We start from the raw sequence: 22,149 nt of genomic DNA, 5'->3' as shown, positions 1-22,149 counted from the left end.
TGTAAATAGAGAATGAAAGATTTTTTATTGCATGCTTTCGTTGTCGTCAAAACGTCATGCATCAAATTTGGTGATTTCACGTCGTCGTTAGGCAGAGGACTGCAAACATATTTGCTAAGATCCGTGCTGCACCTGCAGCACGATTATTTATGCTCTTTTAACCAATGATATCATTGTTTTGTTGCGTTGTTGTTGCCGTCGCCGTCGCCGTCGTCGTTTCTTAAGCTCCCTACTCAGGGAGACGGCGACGTCAACAAAAAACGTCATCGATAACGTGTTTCACTGAATTTCTTCGAAATTGACCAGGTGCCAACGCGTGAATTTCTGGACATATGTCGGTTTATCCCTACTCCTGAAAACTACACAGACTACCTCCAAACCGAACTGAATTTCGAGGAACTATGATGCGATTCATAAGAAACAAGAAAATTGGAAAGAAATGAACTAAGCTTCAGAATCCACCTGCAGAGCCATTGCATCAAACGTTGTTGTTGTGTGGTAGAGTTCTTGTCGTAGATTTTGAGATTCCCCCATTACATTTATACGCACTTTGAGCAACGCTTTTTAAATGTCAAGAATTCTAATTTATTCACCGTGCTTATTGCACATGATTTGTTAAAGTAATAATTTTGATATTGTGACACTTCAAATTGCCTTAGCCGGAGGTTCAATCAATTTAGAAACCTTCGCGTTATTAATTGTCCAGATATTCAACTGGTCAGAGCATGCTATTTGGTTGTGAATGCTCTATGTGCCAAAATGTTATCGGCACCTGTAGCTGAATGCTAAAGATCGTGGGTTCGACTCCTGTCGAGATAGTTTGGATATCTCTCATAGCTTCAACCCCTGTCAGCAGAACTCGGATTTCTTTCATGGGTTCGACACCTGTCGGGAGAACTCTGCCGTTTTTCAGCGTGTTGTTGTCCTCATCCATGAAGACATAATTTCAAAACACCTCACACGGAAAGCATGTTTCTCTCTGAATTCAGGAAGAATTTTGTCTCCAAGAAGAAAGAAATTCCCCAAAGTTGCTCAGTTGAGTGGCTGATGTAACTGTTACAGTTCTTGTCACGCGACGCTTTGACTTCTGAGTTATTCTGTTTATTTCAGGGCAAAGCAATAGAAGAGGTTTACAGGTGATGCACAAGATAATGTTCCAAAGGGTCCGTCTGAAGCGCCTGTTCATGACAGTATACACAATGGGGTTATAGATAACAGATGCTTTGGCCATGAGGGCGGGAACTTCTGCTTCCCCGGCAGACAGGACGCTATTCCCTCGAAAGATGCTAATCAGGCTAACAAGAGAATACGGTGACCAGCTAAGCATGAAAGCGGTTATTGCAATTGCTGTCAGGCGCACTAACTTCATCTGCCAGAGTCGTCTTCTCAGTTTGATTCGATTGTCTTCGATGGCGATGTCTCGGCGTATGAGTCTATCGACGAAAAGAGAAGAATAAAAAGAGAACCAGGAATAAAAAAGTCTGCATGAATGAGATAAATGTACCTCACAGGGAGGATATTGGTTTACAAACCTATTTTTATGAAACCCTTGCTTTTGTTTCAGTATGCAAATATGGCTGCCAGTCTCATGAGCGAAAACACTCTATTAGCACTTTGACATCAACAGATGACGTCAACGATATTTTCCTTTTTTTAATGTCTGGTACTCTGGTATCAGAGCGTTTTCATGTGACGTCACAGCGGCCATGTTGGTGTTCCATAACAAAGAAATGGCGGCCATAATGGTGTACCAAACCATTCGTCCGGGGAGTGAACTATATTTTTACTTTTAGGAAAGCTCGGGAAGCCCATCTTATTGAAAAAGCTCAAACTACAGAACCTCTTGGGATAAACAAGCGTGACGGATAAAATAATTCAACGATCTCGTTATAGTGTATAGTATTTCAACGGCATTTTATTCTTTTATAATCTTGGTTTGTTTATCCAGTGGCTATATCACGTTAAGGCCGGGACACACTAGGCGACAAGTCGCAGCGACAGGTCTCTGCGACAAGTTGCTCCATGTGTACCACTTGCAAAACAAGTCGCTGCGACACGACGCCTGTTCGGTGCACACGCAGTGATCTCGTATGAGGGGGAATGTGAACTAGTTTTCTAATTCAATATGGCTGCCCATATAACGCTCTCTCATTGGTTCATTTATATTTTGTCGCAGAGACTTGTTGCCGGAACACACGATGCGACAACGCTGCTTTCGCTAATTTTGTCGCTGCGATAAGTCGCACGAATTCAAACTGGTTTGAATTCGTGCGACTGATCGCGGCGACAAAATTCTGCCGCAGCGACAATGATTTTCATGAAATTAACGGTGTCACACAAGGCGAATTGTTGCGGCGACTTGTCCCCGCGACGTGTCGCAGCGACTTATCGCTTGGTGTGTCCCGGCCTTTACGTTATCATTTAAAATCTTCTTTAATTACTTCATAACATGTGTATATATATTCTGTAAATTCGTTAGATCTCTGAATAAACCTGATGAAGACTGGTATTGGCCAGCCGAAATATCGTTAAAAAAATGCATTTTCGCGTTGTTTTATCAGTCTAGCAATAGTCTACTTGACTTTCATCAATATTTTGTAATCAATTTTGACTGATCACGATCTTCTCGGATCCAACGCTGTGCAAGACATATCGTCCACGGTCTTTGCAAAGGTTTAAAACCTCAACTTCTTTATTTTTATGCAAATACTTCAAGTTCTTTTGTTTCAGTAATCCAATATGGGCTCCACGTGAGTGAAAACGCTGTATGGGGAGCTTGAAGCGAAAAAAGACGACGACAAGAATTTTGCGATTATTCCAAGTCGTTCGCCATGGAAAGTGCGCATCAACATTTCAGAAACGAAATTGGTATGAACTCTGTAATGTAATGTAATGTAATGTAAATCTTTATTTAGACACGGAGAATCATCAGTTAAGTTAATAATTAAAAATTAAAACTTGTACAACTGCTTTACATGATTGCCGTGTGGGAATCCGATATCTCAGATACTTTCTTAATACCCCGTTTAAACTGCCCAATAGAACAAACACTTTTTAAATATTGGGGCAAGTTGTTCCACAAACAGGTCCCACTGTAGCAAAAACTTTGTTTTAAGTAATTAGTATTTGGATTGGGCAGCGAAAGCTTTCCTTCAAGATTTCTTAGGTTATAATCATTAACGTGGCGTTCAGTGAAGAGAAATCGAAGATAGTCTGGGGCAAGTTCATTCAATGTTTTATACATAATTAAAGCTTTCTGCTTTTTACGACGAAGAGACAGCTTCTCCCACCTAAGCATCGCGAGAAGGAGGTTGGAGCTCGTATCAAAAGGTGATTGAGTAATTACTCTGGCAGCGCGATTTTGTAATTTTTGTAATTTATCACTCAAGCAGCCACTCATACCATCCCAAACCGGGCTGCAGTAATCAAAATGTGGTAATATTAAAGCATTATAACTTTGAACTGCAACATCCGTCGGAATAAAAGGTCGTACACGTTTCAATGCACCAATGGCTGAAGAGATTTTCTTGCTTATCTCGTCAACGTGTTTAGACCAAGAGAGGTGTGCATCAATGGTAAGACCCAGAGATTTAATATGGTCAACTCTCTTGATCGTCCTGTCATCGATACTTATATTAATCTCCTCACATTGGGTATTCAATCTCCGCCTAGATCCGATTATCATTAGCTCAGTTTTGGCCACATTTAAACTTAATTTGTTGGCTCTCAGCCAACAGGTAAGATTGCTAAGTTCAGAAGACACTGCTAGTTTAAGATCGGCTACCGTTTTTGCAGATAAAGTTATACTGGTGTCATCGGCAAACATTCTCGGCGCAGCAACCCGCAGGCAGTTAGGGAGATCGTTAATGTACATCAAAAAAAGCAAGGGACCCAGGATGCTACCCTTCGGTACGCCACAAGTAACAGTGCTGGCAGTTGACAGATTGCCATTTACATTACACCTTTGGGTCCGATTACTTAGGTATGACTGAAACCACTTAGCAGTTGCCTGGTCAGCACCAAAGTAAGACAATTTACGTAAAATAATTTCGTGATCAATTGTGTCGAAAGCTTTTTTAAGGTCAATGAAGACTACTCCGTTCAGGAAGCCGTTGTCGATGTTAACAGACCAGCTATTTGTCGCCTCAAGCAAGGCCGTTAGGGTGCTATGTAAGGAGCGAAAGCCCGACTGACAACTTGATAACAATTGATTGTCATTTAGGTATTGGTACAGTTGATCGTAAACAATTTTTTCAAAAACCTTCGAGACAACCGGAATAACGGAAATTGGACGATAATTGTTGAGGTCCGATTCTTCACCCTTTTTAAACACCGGAGTTACCCTGGCCATTTTCCATTCTGTTAGATAAATCCCAGTAATAATTGACTTCTTGTAAATATGGCGGTCAGCGATGGAGTAACAATACTAGCAGCCATTTTCAACAACTTACTTGGGATCATATCGAGGCCAGTGGCTTTCTTTTCATCAATATTCCTCAATAGGTTGCTCTGTGGATGTTTTGGAGAGAAAACTGAAAATTTATGGTCAGCTGCTCGCGTCCTCCACATAATCTCAAATTAGATCATTTCACATCGTTGTCAGGGCCAGAACCTTGATGAAGTGTATCAAAATATCAAACGCAAGCGCAGGGCGTGCAGAGCTCATTAACCTATCGTCTTGTGGTGTTCTCGTAGCCGTCGTCGTCGCTTACTGGGAGCGTGCTTAAGCTCCCTATTAAATAGGGAGCTTAAGCAAGCACGCGCATTTTGGAGACGAGGACGGGCAACCGGAAGTGAGCTATTTTTCTTTTTAACTTGTCTTTACACAGCCACATTTACTTTGCCAAGTATCTTTACTCCATGAGAGAAGATTAGAATAAAAATCTGGGCGACACCACTGTCCTGGCACACGAAATGTTCTCTTCCGGTTGCCTTCCGCTTCTCAAAAACGCGCGTGCTTAAGCTTCCTTTTGGGACGCGGACCGCAACCGGAAGAGAACATTTCGCGTACCAGGACAGTGTTGTCTCCCAGATTTTTTTGTTAATCATCTCCAATGGAGAAAAGATACTTGTTAATGTAAATATGGTTGTGTGAAGACAAGTTAAAAGGGAAAACAGCTCACTTCCGGTGTCCGTCCGCATCTCAAAAACGCGCGTGCTTAAGCATTGCATTATCTTCAGGTGCTGACGTCCTCCATAAAACCTCAAATTTGGTTACTTCATGTTGTTGTTCTGCTGACGACGGCAAAGAAATGGACAAAAATGAAAAACGCATGTGCATGTAGTGGGTGAAAAGCTATTGTTTTTGTCCACTAAATATGAAAATTTGTGACATTGTCGTTGCTTAAGCTCCCTATTATCTCCCTGCATAAATATTTGTTTATTGTCAGAACGGCTAGGAAACGTACTAAAATAGTACAACGCACTGGTGAGACGTGGAAAGCCTTTGTTTTTGTAATAAATGTACATATTGACCTGCTCCCAACTGAGTGGCTTCATAGCTCAGTTGGTGGAGCATTGTACCGACATAGCAGAGGACATGGCTTCGAATTCCGTTAAAGGTGTCAAAAATGGAATTTGTTTAAATTGTCTCGATAATTGCGAGGTTCACGTCTATCTTTCGTAAACTTATTGTTTTGTGGCGTTTTCGTAGCTTCATAAAAGCCAAAAAAAGCTGCGGTTCTCTGAGGAATTTAGATGTTGAAAGCAGTGAGAATCTTAAGAGGGACCGAAGGCGGCAAAAGTCCCGTACCAAACCCACCTTCCGTTAACTTTGTCTGCTCCTTCCTGTAAGCTTTAATGCTACTGTATTCCGTGACTCTCATGGGTAAATTGGGCTGCCTTGACGATCGAAGCGGTTATATTCGAACAGGACACGTTTTAAATTCATTAAATCCCGACACATGCAAGCACAGAAGATCACACGTGTCATCCCTAACACTCCTTCGTGTCACTGACAAAGAATACAGTTTTGAAAATATATCTTTTCACAGTTGTGTGCTAGCTAACGGCCTTTAAAGGAAAGTGTACCTGGGGTTGACCTTGTCATGATACAGACCTCGTACTTTTCTTGTGTTAATGATGTTGTTGTCATCAGTGCTAATTAGTTGGAATTTACGTAAGAAAAGCAATGAGGTTCCTATCAAAACAAGGTCAACTCCAGCCTCACTTTCATTCAAAGGCCAGGTAACTAAGCACACAACTGTAAAATGGTCTGTTTTCAAAACATCACTAGTGCCCATAAAAAAAGAAATGCACTCGCATTCGTTCGATTGCCTATACTTTCGAACTCACGAAAATAACCAGCTCAAAGTGGGGTTTGATATATCAATTAATTGGTAGAGTACTTCACAGGTACCAAGGAGATCATTGGCTCAAATGGCGTTCTAACCTGAATTTTGAGGGTTTCCTATAGTTACTGCTCAAGCATCGTTCATGACCGCCATGACCAGAAGTCTCCACTCAGAGGGGAAAACATGTTTCGAAATGGTTTGATTGTGAAGGAGGACCAGTTGATCAGGTCAGTTTTAAACAAGCTGTACTCAAAGCACAAGGGGAGCTTCCGTTATTCTTTAATTGCACCTGACTGACGTCACGGCGGTCATGTTCGTGACTGGAAACAATAGCTAAAACGTCTTTCGGAAATTTGAAGCCACTTGTTAACAAAAAGCGCAATTCAAATGGTACTGCTCATTCTACCGGAAGGTTTCCAAAAAAGATGGAAATCCTCAAACGTATTCCTCTTTTCTCGTTCCAACCGAAATGACCGGAAATTCATGTAACATTTGTAAACTCCCACTCGATCCGGTTCTCTTAGGCCTCTTTTCCCGCATTGCGACACTGCAAATCCAGCCGCCATTTTGATTTGTTATTGTTTACTTCCAGCCGGGAGAGACTCGAGCCTGGCGAAACGCCACACCGGGAAAATCCTGTACATTACAAGCGTTCCATTCCAACTGGATTTTCCGTGCAAATGGTAAACGCCCTTGAGCCACATCTTTTTATTGTTTTGGCACTAACATGGCCAGCTTATCACGTGAGACCAATCAAAGAATTGCTTCGCACATGGTGGTATGTAGGGTCGCGGAGGACATCTTCCTACTGCAGACTCTGAGTCATTTTCTAGTTAGACTTTGCATTTAAAGTGCCCCTGTGACCAAAACATCAATTCATATTTTTCTTTGGATTTCAAAACTATGTCAACAAAACACTACGTGACCCACGTTTTAAGCCTTGATTTCAAAAAGACACCTCTTTATTTTAGCTGTAATTTTCCTATTTAATGGTCTGCCATTACTAACATTATGTTCTTGAGAGAGCTGGATCAAGGAGAAAATGACGTCAAAGGCTCACTAGTTTAAGAATGCAATACGTGTGTACGCCGCAGAATTAATATGCAGCACGGGGGTTTTGGGCTTTCAGACTTTTTAACTCACACTTTGCATATATAATAAGCTGTGTTCACACGCTAAAATTTTAAGCTAGTGAGCCTCTGACGTCACTTTTCCCTGGATCTAACCGTCTGAGGTCCAATCGGTCAGTTTTGAACGTGAGTAATGGCGGACCGGGAAATCCAAAACTTACACTCAAAGTAAACGGCCTTTGGATAAAAATCAAAGCTCAAAATTTTGCCAGTCAGGTGTTAGGCAAACACACTTTCAAAATCTAAAGGAAAAAAGGAAGTGTTTTTTTTATCACAGGGGCACTTTAAGAATTGTGGAAAATAGCCTTTTATTAAATTTCAATCTCAGATATTGCGTTTTTAACGTTCTTATTGGCTCACTCAATCTTGGTTATCAGGTCATATCCAGCATGACCTTAATTATAAGGTGCCTGATCGCATGAATGCGCCAATTTCTGTGAAAGTAAAGCATCTTCTGGTCGTAGCAGTCTGGAGTTTAGTGAAATTTAATGAAACAATTAATCCATTCGCGCTTGTTGGATATGAGATTGGATATATTTGCAATCTCATATCCAGGCCACTTCGGAAAATACTATAATACTCTTTGTTTGTCCTCCCGAATTTTGCATAAGCGTTGTTTTTATTTTCCCTTGGGACCATTGCAAGTCCGAAGAGAAACTGGAAAGAATGCTTATGCAAAATTTGGGGTTACAAACAAAGAGTATTATGTTATTTTCCCAAGTGACCAATAGTCGTTAAATAACACGATACACACCTGAGGATTTTAATGTATGAGCCAGTTATAGCTATAATCGGTCCACAAAACCCCAGGATTATCAAAAGGAGGCTGTACGCCCTCCCAGCAGCAGATGTATCCGTCCAATCAGGACCACAGCTAATTCCTGATGCACCAGGCACAAAACGGCTCCATCCAAGCAATGGAGGAAGCATTAAGATTACACCAAAAGACCAACATGCTGCTAGAAGATGAAAGATTGTCACGTTGGAGACCCGAAATCTTGGAATCTTTTGATGCGTACAGTAGCTCAAGACAATTGTCATTGTTGTGAAAGTGGCGATAGAGGTCAAGCCTACTGCACCGTTAACAAATGCGTAAAAGATACATCGGGCTTTGTAGGCGTGCAGGTCCTTCCCACGAAAGACGACTTGCATCAAAGTGGGATAGGCAAAGACGATTAGAAAGAGATCGCCTAGCACAATGTTCAGCATGAGAGGAGCTAGCGGTTGTTTTCGATGGAATGGTTGACAAAGGACGATGGCACTAAGTATGTTGCCGAGGAAACCAACAGAGACGATTGTGAACATGACTGTCGCGTATGCAATGTAGCCGGCCTCTTGCCAGTCAGACGAGTCATGGTTGGAATGATTTGATAGACTCTTGAGGTCTTGTTTGGCTGTTGTCAAATTCATAGTGCATGGCCTTGCCTCCGATAATCTCTACAGTTCCATCTATTGCCTTGAATAATCATTGTGGTTCCATCTTCTGGAAGAAATTCAAGGGAAAAAATTGCACTTAGAAATTAAAGACTTCATAATCATTTCTCCGTTTGAGAGCAACAAACCCTCCTACCTCGCCTCCATACAGATCCTATCCATGTCGTAATATTCTTTTTATTTGGCCATCTTAACTTAATCAAAACTAAGACGCAAACAGCGCTGACAAAGATTATGAACAAGCGCATTGTTTGAAATTAATTACTTGACGTTTCGTATGCTTCGACATGCATCCTCAGAAGTGACAGTTAATTACAACTTGTTTTATATGTATTTTTAAACAAAAACACACCGTTTCCATAATAATCCTAGCCATTACAATTTTCTCAAATTTGATTGGTGCATCAACTGCTTTATTTTTCACTATTTATTTGTGTAGGGCTGTAATAGCCCTTTTCACGGTTAGTTTTTCTCATTTGCATTACAATGTAATCTAGCATGATTGTATGTGAGGCAATTTCGGGCTATTTTGTAGTTTTAACCCGAAATTGCCTCGCACCCACGTTAGATTACATTGTACTGCAAATGCGAAAAACTAACCTTGAGAAGGGCTATTGGACAGTGACATCGGACAGTTGGCTGTAATCGGACACCTGTAATCGGATAGTTACATCAGCCAATCATATTAAGTGCATTCAGCTTAATCCACCAATAACAGAATTAATGACAATAACCATGGCAACAACGATCTACCCTACCAAACTGGAGATTTTCTAAAGTGGACGAATCTGTAACATTAGACAGGGAAAAAGGAATGCATTTGTTTTCTCGGAAATTGCAATGGTTATGATTTTGTTAATCACTCGTATGATTACAGACCGAATTGGACTCCACTCAGTCCTATCACCATTATAAATACGGTGAAATTCCTGGAAGATTAGTTTTTGACATCATTATGGCTACCTTGTTGTCGCACGTATATGCTTTATTAGATGCAGTGTCTGTGGGGACACATGACATAGCTATGCCTCAATGTGGCGTCCGTCAGCTGATTGGGAGATCCTCGGTTCAAGTGAAGCTTTTAAAAAGGTGCTGCCTTGGGCAAGACTGTGACATCAGTAATTGGGAAAACTTCACATTTTCTCGAACAGGGACTACCGTTAACTCAGTATTAACTCTTGGGGACGTCTAAAAAAGTGCGCTGTGTTTGCAAAGAGAGAGGCACGGGATCACTGATATTACGGTCTGTGTGTCGTACAGCAGGTCCAAATTTGCTTGAGACCTGCTATACATCAAGAGGAAAAACCTCCTTGTCAAATAAAAAGACAATCTGGTTTTTCCAGTCTAACACAAAACAAATTTTCCTTAAGGTTCCACGTCAAACCTCCACATCGGTCCATAATCTTTCAATTTTAGACTATCTAAAACGTTATTCATGGATTTGTGTTTCTCGTATAAAACCAGACTCAAGGACGGTGGTGACTTTTAAGGCTCACAGTGACTTGTCGCCGTCATGTCGTAGACATCGATCGCACAAAAAACTTTTAGGAGCAGTCAGTGGATGTCTTGGCACAAAAATAAAACTCTTTTGGAAAGACCTGACACGCTTAAGATTTTCGAAGGGGATGATTTTTGAATTCAATGTTACCCGGTACTTTCGTATCAAGGAGAGAGGTTTTCATTTCATTTCATAGTGAACTTAAAATCTCGAACAGATAATCATAGATACTATTGCATAGATTTTTCAACTGAGTACACTGAAATATGGCGTAAATTTTACGGAAAACCAAAAGCCCCATTTCACAGCCTTTGGATCAACGACTTTTCTCTTTTTTTCGTGGGCTCTTATAATTCAAAAATAAGGCAAGAAAACATTCTGCTTTTTTCAATCATGTCTTGATGCGTCTATCTAACACAAATGGATACTTAATGTAGCTTTGCAGCAGCAAGATCAGTGTGTTAAAATCTTGGATAACGGCCAGTTTTATGTGACTAAAAAAGCTAAACGTTGCAGGTGAAAGGTGCTATTCGCTGAAAACGCTGTTTGAACCTCCTGGCGGTGAGGATGTTGGCACGCAAGAAAGAAAGTGGTCGCGTGAGGCCCACGTGCTGTTTACATAAACTCGTGTGATAGTCAGTAGCTCGCTGTAACGATTTGCCAACTTTTATAGAAATAAAGAGTGCCTAGATAAACATTGGTGTAACATCGACTAATTGTTTCCGTTCTTGAAGATTGTGTTGAGAATCTCTTTCCAGTCTAGGCGGTAATTTGATGCAAAACCTATCTCCTTTTTAATTTAAATAAAAATCTCTTTTGCAGCTTCAGAAAATCTGCAACTGTTTCTCAGTAAAACATAATATTCTTATACTCTTAACCCTGAGTCCTTGGAGAAACAATTTTGGGCCGTTTGCTTTCGCATTTTAAGCATGCGATCTTCTCATTGCTTTTCCAGTTAATAATCACAAACGTATACATTAACACATCCGTCGTTTTTCGCTGCTGATAAAATAATTGTTGAGGAAGCAAGTCTACGTTTCCATTTTATAGACCACACTCTCAGGCGCATTTTGGGGAATTTGTTTACTGAGTGAAAGTGCACTATTAATTTTTTTTCAAAAGGAAGGAAATATCACACCGATGATCCACTTCTATGGTTTAGGATAGACCATAAGTAATTATTAAAGGTTTGGAACCCTAAGTAATCATCGTTTTTTTTTTCGCAGCTTAAAGTGACTCATCCTTCGTTCGTTCAGGAGGAAATCATGAAAGAAACACTGAATTGGCTGCGATCTTCCAATTCTCCCATTTGCAAACCAATTTCATTTTCTGTGGCCACGATTTTGTAACACCAAGATTGACCGCCGAGTTTCTTCTTCAAATACGAAATTATAAATTATTTTTTTAAATATTACCTACCAAGCTTAATGACTGTAATCGGAAAGAGGAAGATTTTGGTTGTGAAACAAATCATTCTTATTAAAAAAAAAAAAAAAAAACACTCAGTGCTGTTTGGAAACGAAACTAAGAGTTTGCGACAAAATGTTTTTGTTAGCCGAATATGCAGCAACTTCAAAGTAAGACAGAGGAGACCGTAAAACTACCGGCCTGGCGTCGAAGATATTCGAAGAAAATCACGAAACGATTGTGTTTTTAAAGACACGTCGAAATCACCAGTGTGATATGCGGCCCAGATAATTCAGTTTTTTCTGTTTTGTCTTCTAAGAAACATACCCAACTCACACCCCCGTCACACCTAAGTTTGCTTTTATATCGATTCTAGGTGCGGTTGACAAATACTGCTAGGAAGCAGCATTCCTTGATCAGTACTTCTCTACCTTTCAGATCGCGTTACTTTGTATCATTCTCAGTGATAACGTACTCGAACCGAACGTCTGTAAATCATAGTGCTTTAAATGACTGTGTCGACCAAAGGAAAGCTCACTGAAACCTCATCATTTAGGCTACAAAATGATTAACTTTACCTGAGGTCCTCTCCTATAACGGAGTCCTGCAAAGCTTGTAAAGTCGGGCCATTCACTGTTGTAGATCCACGACGTTTAGGCAAAAAAAGTCGAATGGACGTTGCGCTAGCTTTTGTAATGACGTACTCTGTTAAATCATGGTCTGCTACTTTCACATCTAAACAAAATTATTTTTAATTTCCCGTTTCCTGATACGATAGTTCAATATGGCTCTCTGCCCAAAGCTTCACTTCTTATGCTCTCCTGTGGAGTTCTTTGAAAAGCCGATATCGATCATTCAATTAGAATAAAAATACATATGGACAAAGAAAAGATGCAAATAGCCTTGAGCCAATCCCCGAGAACCTAGTCATGAGTGAACCTAGTCAGCATTGAAATTCGTCGCATTGGAAATTATAAGGCAACTTAAAGATACTTTTGATATTCAATGCAATAATGGACAGGGATATTTGAGACAAGAGATTTTAATCTAGGCAAAATATCATTTTAAGTGTAGCCCAGACTTCGTTTCATTTAACAAGAGTACTTATCAACGCCCAACAGTTAATATGATTCCGATAGTGAAACTTGAAACTCAGTGGTAAGCCATATATATTTTCAACGTATAAAAACCGTCCTTATCAACTTGGCAGTTTTGATGCGGAAAACTCTTTATCTCAGACATTAAGTTTTGAAATTATGATTTGTCGAGTTCATGATTAGTGTTCAATCGAGACAGGTTATCCTCTTTCATAATCATGTCACCAGAAAACATAATTTTCGATGACATTCCCAACAGAGTAGTACAGTTTCCAGGGGAGTTCGTCAATTTATCCGGAAAATTCGTCGATTTTCTATGGATATAAGAGTGATCCACAAAATTCGACAGAATCGAAAAAAGGGGTAAAACAAACAAAAAAAGAGTGAAATAATAATTACTAGCTGAAGGCGTATTTTTAATGCTGTTAAGATAAAAATAATAAACCCAAATAGTAGTTTGCTCTGACACAGTCACCTTTCAACTCTATCCTTTTCATCGAAGTTTGCAAGCTTGTTTAAGATTTTTCAATGAATTCATTTTTATCGCTCAAAATATTTTTCATCCTTTGAATTAATATTAAACATATTGTAAGTAAAGTTGTGGAAAAGAACATCTTTTGTTGTCTAAAACATTTTAATTTCCACTTTAAATTGATGATTCACAGTCTTTCTTTGATCAATCCGGCTCGTGACAAAGCTGACACGTACAAGAGTGGCTGTCATCGCCCACTGAGTCGCAAATTTTGACAGGACTGGACTTTTTCATGTCGTGTCCGCGTTAAATTCCGAAAAGAATTTCAGGGACAATACCTAGCCCCCGGTAATTAGAAACTGTGCGTAAACGAAGAAAATCGCAAACGTCTTCATTGTGCATGAGCATACCACATTTGCCAATCGGTGTACGGGGTTGAGTACATATCACCGGATTTTTTTGTGACTTTATGATACAGCTGGGTCGCCTTTCCTTTTTTGCGCAAAAGTATCCGGCTTTGGAGAAGTCCAATCGTTTGGTCCTTTGTACGGAGATAGTAGGGAACTTAAGCAACGACGACGGCGACGGCACCGAGAACGTCATCTCAAAATATAAATTCGCGTCATTGTAATCACTTTGTAAACATGTCAACAAGGGTGTGGTAGTTCCTCAAAAATGACATTGGTCGGAACGGCGCTTAATTTAGGGCAGAAAATGAAACTTTAGCGTCAAGTGCTGACGTTCTCCTTAAAACCTAAAATTTGACTATTTCACGTTGTTGTTTTGCTGACGACGGCAAAGAAATGGACAAAAGTGAAAAACGCACGTGCAGGGCGTGCAAAGCTATTGTTTTTGCCCACTAAATATGCTCATTTGTGACGTTCTCGTTGCCGTCGCCGTTGTCATTGCTTAAGTTCCCTAGTGTCAGAGAAAGCGTGCCCTACGCCGTGCGACCATAGTTGAATGTCTTCATAGATTTCTGCCTTCTTTTGGCGGTTGCTTGAGAAGATGTTTTAAACTCTCACAGAAGTCATCGTCTGGGTACTGTTGCGTTCTTCTTCGACACCTTTATTCTTGGTCCAGATTTCAGATCCACACGATTGTGTACATTGTTCCAGGTTTCAGATCCACATAATTGTGTACTTTCTACTCTAGCTGTGAAGCAGGCCAATTAAATACCATACCGAGATGTATCAATCTACCAGATGTCATGCATTATTCTGAACGCATTCCAAATCTTTTCCTTTGGGTGGCTTTAAAGGTTCTTCCGATTATGAGAGACACAAGATCCAAGGTAGTCGTTGACGCAAATTTCCCTTTCGTAAATGGTCGTTGTCATTTGAAACGGTCGATGCCATTTATAACGGTCGATGCCATTTATAACGGTCGACTACACACTTCACTTCAAAGAAAATTAAAAGAAACAAACTAAGAAAACAAAAATTAAGACAAAAAAGGAAAAAAGAAACATTTATAAAAGAAAAACTGGAGGAAAAAAAGAGTCCAAAAATTTCAAGACTCGAACTCGGGTTCTTAGCCCTCACCCTAAACAGAACCCTAACCCGAACCCGAACTCATATGACCAGCAAGACACTACTCCCAGTAACGTTAACCGCAACCTTTTGAGTTCTGAGACCTAATGAGTGTAATTCAGAGCTAAAAAATGGCGTCGACCGTTTCAAATGGCAACGACCGTTCTGAGAAATGGCAACGACCGTTTACGAAAGGGAAATAGGCGTCGTTGACATCAACCTCTATCACCCACGTGAAGGTGAAGCTGAGTGCAGAGGTTGGTGGTTGTCACCCTCCTTGATTGTCATGTTCTCAGGCTAAGGCAACCTTGTTCCCAGGGTCTCTCTTCTCTGCCTCCTTTGTCGTCAACATGATCTCTTCTCTAGAATAACGATTATCGTTCATTCGAATTTTCGTCACCAGAGCCTCGGATCGATTCAAGGCTCTGGGAAACTCTATGTAGGAGAACGTGCGCAGTAGGGTTCTCATAGCCAAAAATTGGCTATTTGAACTCTACTGCGCCTGCTCACTCCTCGTGCGAACATGAATGCACCAATTAGAGACGCTTTTGATTGTTCTTCACGAAAACCAATGAGAAGACACTTTGCTTCAGGGTTCCCCAGAGCTCTTCTCTCCCTCAGTCAAGAGAAGAGCTCAGGGGTCGAGATTGCGTTCATTCGTAATTTGCTTTGCGTTTACTATTATCGTTTATTCAGGACACTGTGTCCCAGGAATTGTGGTAGGAGAGAAAATAAGGAAATGATAAATCATATTCGTGAATTGGATTTGAACCCGGAGTTTCTACTCAATAGGAACCGCTTCTTTCCGCTTTACCACTGAAGATCAAGACATCACACCATAAAAAATCTGAAGTCTAGATCTCTTATAGAATATCGTTGCTGAAGAGTAATTAGGCCTAAGTTAGATAATAATTTAGGCGTAAGCTTTGATTTTAAAATGTTTAGCTTTTTCATGAAGTTTGGTAACCGACCTTTTGCAGTGTTTAATATTGTTTGTTGGCGAGTGATAATACAGCATTATCAAGTAATGTTTGCAATATTATCCCTGAGCAGGTAGCGGTGTGGTCGTCAAGTGGTTAGGTGACGGGTTAATCAACATTCCCAGGTTCGAGTCCTATGTCCATACACTTGGGTTGTCCTTTTAAAAAAATAATGACCATTTTCCATAAGCCATATCAAGCTTTCAGTCTTCTAAATCAACGATAATAGAAAATTCAGAGCAAATTACTAACTAGACTCTCCCTGAGCATAAACTGGATTGCCTTTGGTACGTGTTTGTACTCCTAGATTTTTTGTATTCATTCCCTAACCAGTTATCAGTCCCTTAAACGAAACACTGTTTGTTTTAAGAATAGCTTCTTGTTGTTGAGAGTTACCAGGTGGGCAGCAACACTAATCTTGACGGTCTTCTTGTGTTTGGTTGCAATCTCTGTGTGCTGTATGCAAGGAAAAATCTCGATTTCTATCTTTAGGCGGTTTTTATCTTAAGACCGTATATTGCCAACTGCTGATAGATTTCCTAATGTTTTGACATAGCGCTACCTGAAAGCCATCAATTTAATCCTCAGTGATTGATGACTGTCGACGCAGTCGAGGGTTTGCATAACTGGAAGATCCCGTTTAGGCTTGGCCAAATTCATATATTTATCTTAAGTTGAACATACCTGTTGTGGTTGTCCCTTTTCGTTTATGGATGAGTCGAGGTAATCTGTGTTGTTTTTATGGAGAAAGCATCATGTCTTTTGAGCAGTTTTTGGTATATGACCTAATCAATCCAGTGCGCCCTCATTCGTCCAGAAATAGAACCCCTCTGAAATTCCAATACGCCCTCATCCTGGAGCTACGAAACTAAATGCCCCTGGGTATTAAAACGCACTGAAACGTGACATATCAGTAAAGTGCCACTGGGGAGAAATGACGGCTTAATCGGGTTTATGGAATCCCTAAAAAAGTTCTTGATTCTCAAAGTTTGGAAATGATAGTTTTGGGATACGATGTAACGTATCGTCTTAGATTAATAATGCGAATGTCTTTAATAATAGTAGTTCTAACCTTAATGATTCGTAAGGGTAAAAGGCAACAGAAAGACAGTATTTAGGTGTATACTTCGCGGTATATATTTCGCGAATATGTATCTAATTCGCGATACAATTCAGGTGTTACTCTAATTGGTATTTTGTATCCAAATTACAGGATGGCCATTCTATAATTTTTAAAAGTGCAGAATACTAATTAAGGTATTATGTGTCATATTTAGTTTACAAGTCATTCCACATACAAATCATTTACACTTTAAATCACTTAAGTGGTATATCTAGCCTTACCACTTTAAAACTATTATCAATCCGCGCTATTGGGGTGGAGGGAGGGAGGGGGGAGATTGTTATTGTCAAGTGAGAATTGGGCAAGAAACAAATACATTGACTTCATCGTACACAGCTTTTTAATAATGTTTTTATAGTCTTTAACGCGGCAAAATATAACATGGGCATTTTGTCCGGCATTGATTAATCGCGTGAATCACTGGTTTTTTACTCGTGGATATATCCACGAGTTTTGGTGAGGTTCTTTATGCAAATATATCACTCTTGCGTAACCGGAAGTTCTATCTAATAAGCCAATCAGGATGGATAATCACAACACAGCTTGTAGAAAGCTGTGACTTCCTGTTCGCGAAGTTATGCGCCCCATTGTTGTTTGTGGCTTTTATACTTCAGTGTTTGAGCACCTTCCGCTGCATTTAGAAGCAAGAAACGGAAGAATTAAAGAAATGGCGTTCTTCGAATGTGAATCAAAATATTCTGAACAAGCACAGATTGGTGCAATTAATTGTGCACTGCCTTTCACTCACCAACGCGAGGACTTTACATGTAGAAATGGAATCGACAGACACATGGTGAGAAGACAGTGCCTGTTCATACCTTAAGCTGACGGGGGATAAATAAATTCCATTTGGAAGGTGACTGCCATTTGGAGAGTGACATCGAAGCTATCAAAGTGTACCAATCTTTATTAAAGCTATCACGAAGTTTTGCAAGCTATGAGTGGTCAACTGGGCCACATGAATACAACTTGAACAACATCCGTGATATGAAAAACAGTGAGGCAACCAAGCAACCCATGCAGAACTGTCGAAAGACTCGGTCACTGATTATGTAACAAAAACTGATGAGAAATCCGTACCAATCTCCTGCGATAGAGCAAGGGCTGAGGCAGTTCGCAAATGCAAACATGCTCCCCGAGACAGAGAACCTTCCACAATTCCTTACAACAAAACGTCGAGCTTGTTTCATAAAGGCAAGGTAATTAGAGGGTGTCTAGAAAACCCGAATAGCGAATAGCGAATAGTCGCGAATAGTGAATAGCGAACAGCGAATAGTTGCGAATAGCGAATAGTACGAACAGTGCTAATAGTGGCGAATAGTGGCGAAGAGTGACGAATAGTAGCGAATAGTGACGAATAGTCTTCAGTAGTCACCGCCTTATGCTGAACAATCTCGTAATCAAAGCAAATAATATGCTCACCTGTCGTCGAAAGAGAGTTTCGTGCATGCTTTTACAAACACTCTAAAGAAGAACAAAGGTCAAAATGCAAAAATATAAATCACTTTCATTAATACATCAAGCTCATGATCATCTCCTCGCACAGTGGCGCCCGAACATAAATTTCATCATCCTCATCTGTGCTGTCCGATCCGGCGAGACACGTTCTGTAAAAAGGAATAAAATCAAAATGTGAGGCAAGTGGTTTGTGATTAAAGAGACAAACGAGCTACTCTGATAACCGTTGCGTTAATTAATTATACAAATAAGCAACAGGATTTCTGTGCATTTATTACCTTTTATTCTCAAGGCTCAAGCTGTCCTTCGCCGACACATCTCTGCTTTTTTAGCGGGAAAATCCCATGCAACGTTGCTGCGCGGTTGACCAAATTTTCGTCATTTCGTCACAATCCCCCCCCCCCCCCCCCCATCCTTATTTGCCACTATTTGTTACTATTCGTCACTATTCGTGACTATTCGTCGCTATTCGCGACTATTCGCCACTATTCGCACTATTCGTACTATTCGTGACTATTCGCTGTTCGGTATGGTGCATTATTTAAATAAGGACGTACCGAGCTCGTCTGAGTTGAGAAAGTTTTTATCTCTTGCTTTTGGAAAATATTATATTGCAGAGAGAATGTCTATACCTACACCGCAACTCATGAAGACGTAACAAATCTTCGAGAGTAGGAGATTCTAATCGTCATCTTTATCTTATTTTTGGCAGGACTACTAAACACAAAAAAAGACTTGTCAGTTCTATTGTGTATTCAAGATCAGTCTGCTACTATGTATTCGACAAAATGAGAAGTATTGTCTATCAAGAGAAAAGCTATTGATATCAGGAGAGATTGAATCGAACCCAGGCCCTGTTGCTCATGGAACGAGTACACATACAGTACATACAATACTGAGAAATCCTTCTATAGCACTGTTGCAGGCTCGATTAGCTCAAAAAGGATTGAAGGCAATAGAAAGTACCTCAGATGGTTCACATTTCTTTTCTTTTGTTGCCCACCAGTTATACAATGATCCTTCCTATCACATGAACGTGCATGCTGCTGGAGTTTAATACATCAGAAACAACCGTCAAAAATTTATTGGACCCTTTACAGAGCAATCGTGGGTGTGTTGTCACACCAACATACATGGTGTGATGCACTTATTGTGCAAGCAGTTTCCAATGTATTAAATGTTACTATACGTATAAATGAATCCATTGAGGGGTGGGCACCAGTAACTGTTATCAGTCCTACAAGCGGACAACAGGGAACTAATGTGAACGTTGGACATTAGATGAAAGACACTATGTTTTAGCACTTCAGTTAGATTATTATAATGACAGTATTTCAGGTTATGAAATCAGCGGTGTTACCAATGTCAACAATTATTCAGAGGTAATAATCGATTAATTAACGATGTCCAAAAGTGATGTGAGTGTCAGTAATGACTTCTACAAGGGAGTGGCAAAAAGAGCTTATATGAGAGAAGGTATCAAGCGGAAGAGACAAAATCACTTGAAGAGTTCAGGGAAAAGAAAAACAATGTAAAGCAGCAAGGAAATATGAACAGAGAAGCAATCCAGAACATATCAGAGACCTGAAAACTGAAAAACTGAAAACTCTATTTATACTCGAGGGCCTGGAGCTTATTAGGCTCCTAGCTTAAGTAGCTAATGAGTCGAGTATAAACAGAAAAGCATAGAACCATTTAAGGAAAGCTACGCAGAGCTCAAGGCTAAACCAAACTGAAATTTGTCTAGATCAAGACTCTATTAGACATTCCATGTCAAAAGTGGTTCAGTATTTTCGTGATAAGATAACACATGGCCCTGAATATATATGCACTTGCTGTCATCTGTTATGGTTCAGATCATCTGTTTCTAAGTGTAACAGTATCAAATATAGTGACAAAATAATATTCGCAAGGCTTGTTGGAGGAATGTATAACTGGCACAAAAAGACTAGTTAGTGTTAATGTTAATAATACTGAATGGATCTGCTCTACTTGCTAAACCTGATGACATTAACAATACGACCTGGCAACAAAAATCAGACCTTATTCAAAATTACCCTGTCATTTGTGCAACGAACTCTGAACACATGGTACAGCTCTTCATAGTGGATGTGTTAAATAGAGGATACTACGTGGCCGCTTGGGGATACGAATTTTATCTTCGAGTGCTGCAAGTATATGAGAGATACTTTCAGCACGAGAAGATAAAATTTGTATCCCCAAGCGGCCATGTAATGTTCTGTTTATTATATAGATATTGATGAAATGTCTAGATTTAAAAACAACTTGTTTTATTCATAAAGTGGTCACCAACCGCTAAACCACGCTTGTTGTGTAACATGAAACAAGATATGAAAGTTATAAAAAACAAATCATGATAATGTCAAATCTTGCAATAAAAATGTTAATGTAGTAGAGAAAAATTATATTAAAGCACAAAAGTATCTTAAAGTGAATAGAAAGCTCGCGTTTTATTGGGTAATCGTGTTGGTCACCATGACAACACCGATATCCTCACATGTGAAAGATAAAAATGATATGTTCACTGCGTGCGGTGATTTTTTAGTAAAAGGAGAAATCCTGGTATTTCATCAATATCTTTATAATAAAGAGTAACCTTATGCCTATTGGAGAAATGGTATACGTACAAATGTATTTCGCAGGGTTGAATTCCAGCAAAGGGGATCCCCTCACATACATGCATTATTTTGGGTATCAAGTTGCATATGAGAGCCCAACGCGCTGTTACATAATTATCCAACTATCAATGCTAACTTTAAACAATCGCCGTAACTTTCATATCCACGAGTAACGACAGTGACACTTTGATTTTTTGTTCGTTTGATTTCACTTCCGTGACCTTGGAGTAAGAGTAACTAAAAAATGGTTTCTCGTTTCTGAAAGTTTTTTTTGATCTTGGTAGCATTAACATAAACAAAAAATATCATCAACGTAACGTAGTCCTCTCTTCAACCACTGTCGAAGTCATCTTTAGTTACAACACTGACACATTCAATAAAACAAAGGGGTGTTATTGTTCACAATTCTTAAATAGGAAGTAAACAATACGCAATAAGGTCTCGTTGTCTCGTTCTCCACCAGTACATGTATCAAACGACCGTATTTTTCCTCGCCCCTTCGGCGGGGCTTGGAAAATACCACGAAACTCGCAAAATAGTCGCGCGTATCATATATTAAACCATTCAATAAGGTATATTTATCGAATGAAATGAAAGTGCATACTCTATCGAATGAGAAAATATTTTTTTCAACGAGAATACATTTTACTGGTCACTTTCAGTCAGTATTCTCGAAGTGGCCCATTGTGACCAAACTCAGGACTCGTCTGGTAAGTAGATTTTATGGCATAAAAATATATCTTTATCGAATTTTACTACATTTCAGCAACCATACTAGGCAACTGAGCTTTCCAGTGAGTCTCTATCTAACGCTGCAACTTCTTTTCTCGACATGATTCACAACTTGCATGCGTAATATCTTAAGTTGCACATACCTCTCGTTATTTTCTCTTTTCTTTTCTGGATGAGCCGAGTTAATCTGTGTTCTTTTTATGTAGAATGTGCCTTGTCTTTTTTAGCAGTTTTTGGTGGAAGGCATTAGCAATTACATCCAGTGCGCGCTCATTCGCACAGAAGTATAATCCTTCTGAAATTCCAATGAGCCCTCATCCTGTAGCTACGGAACTAAATGCCCCTGGGTATGAC

The 22,149-nt window shown here is 39.8% G+C and overlaps 1 protein-coding gene across 6 annotated transcripts in view; it reads right to left on the bottom strand.

Annotated features, from left to right (window-relative positions):
- LOC137976521 (rhodopsin-like) overlaps positions 1–22,064 on the bottom strand; it is a 22,684-nt gene extending 620 nt beyond the window's left edge. The window contains exons 1-5 of one of the 6 annotated variants that reach the window (XM_068823893.1): positions 21,939–22,031; positions 19,391–19,470; positions 18,389–18,573; positions 8,178–8,906; positions 1–1,433 (exon numbers count right to left, since the gene is read on the bottom strand). The exon at positions 1–1,433 is cut by the window's left edge and continues 620 nt beyond it. In XM_068823893.1, the coding sequence (XP_068679994.1) occupies positions 986–1,433; positions 8,178–8,833 (1,104 nt within the window). In that variant the 5' untranslated portion in view covers positions 8,834–8,906; positions 18,389–18,573; positions 19,391–19,470; positions 21,939–22,031 and the 3' untranslated portion in view covers positions 1–985. Of the gene's footprint in view, positions 1,434–8,177; positions 8,907–12,340; positions 12,599–16,527; positions 16,608–18,388; positions 18,758–19,390; positions 19,471–21,938 lie in introns of those variants that run through there. The other 5 variants (XM_068823895.1, XM_068823896.1, XM_068823892.1 and 2 more) reach the window with 5 other exon arrangements.
- Positions 22,065–22,149: the final 85 nt, after the last annotated feature.

This window comes from Montipora foliosa, chromosome 11 (genome assembly GCF_036669935.1).
Source record: "Montipora foliosa isolate CH-2021 chromosome 11, ASM3666993v2, whole genome shotgun sequence".
Classification (NCBI taxonomy): domain Eukaryota; kingdom Metazoa; phylum Cnidaria; class Anthozoa; order Scleractinia; family Acroporidae; genus Montipora; species Montipora foliosa.
This window is presented reverse-complemented; position numbering and strand designations above follow the sequence as displayed.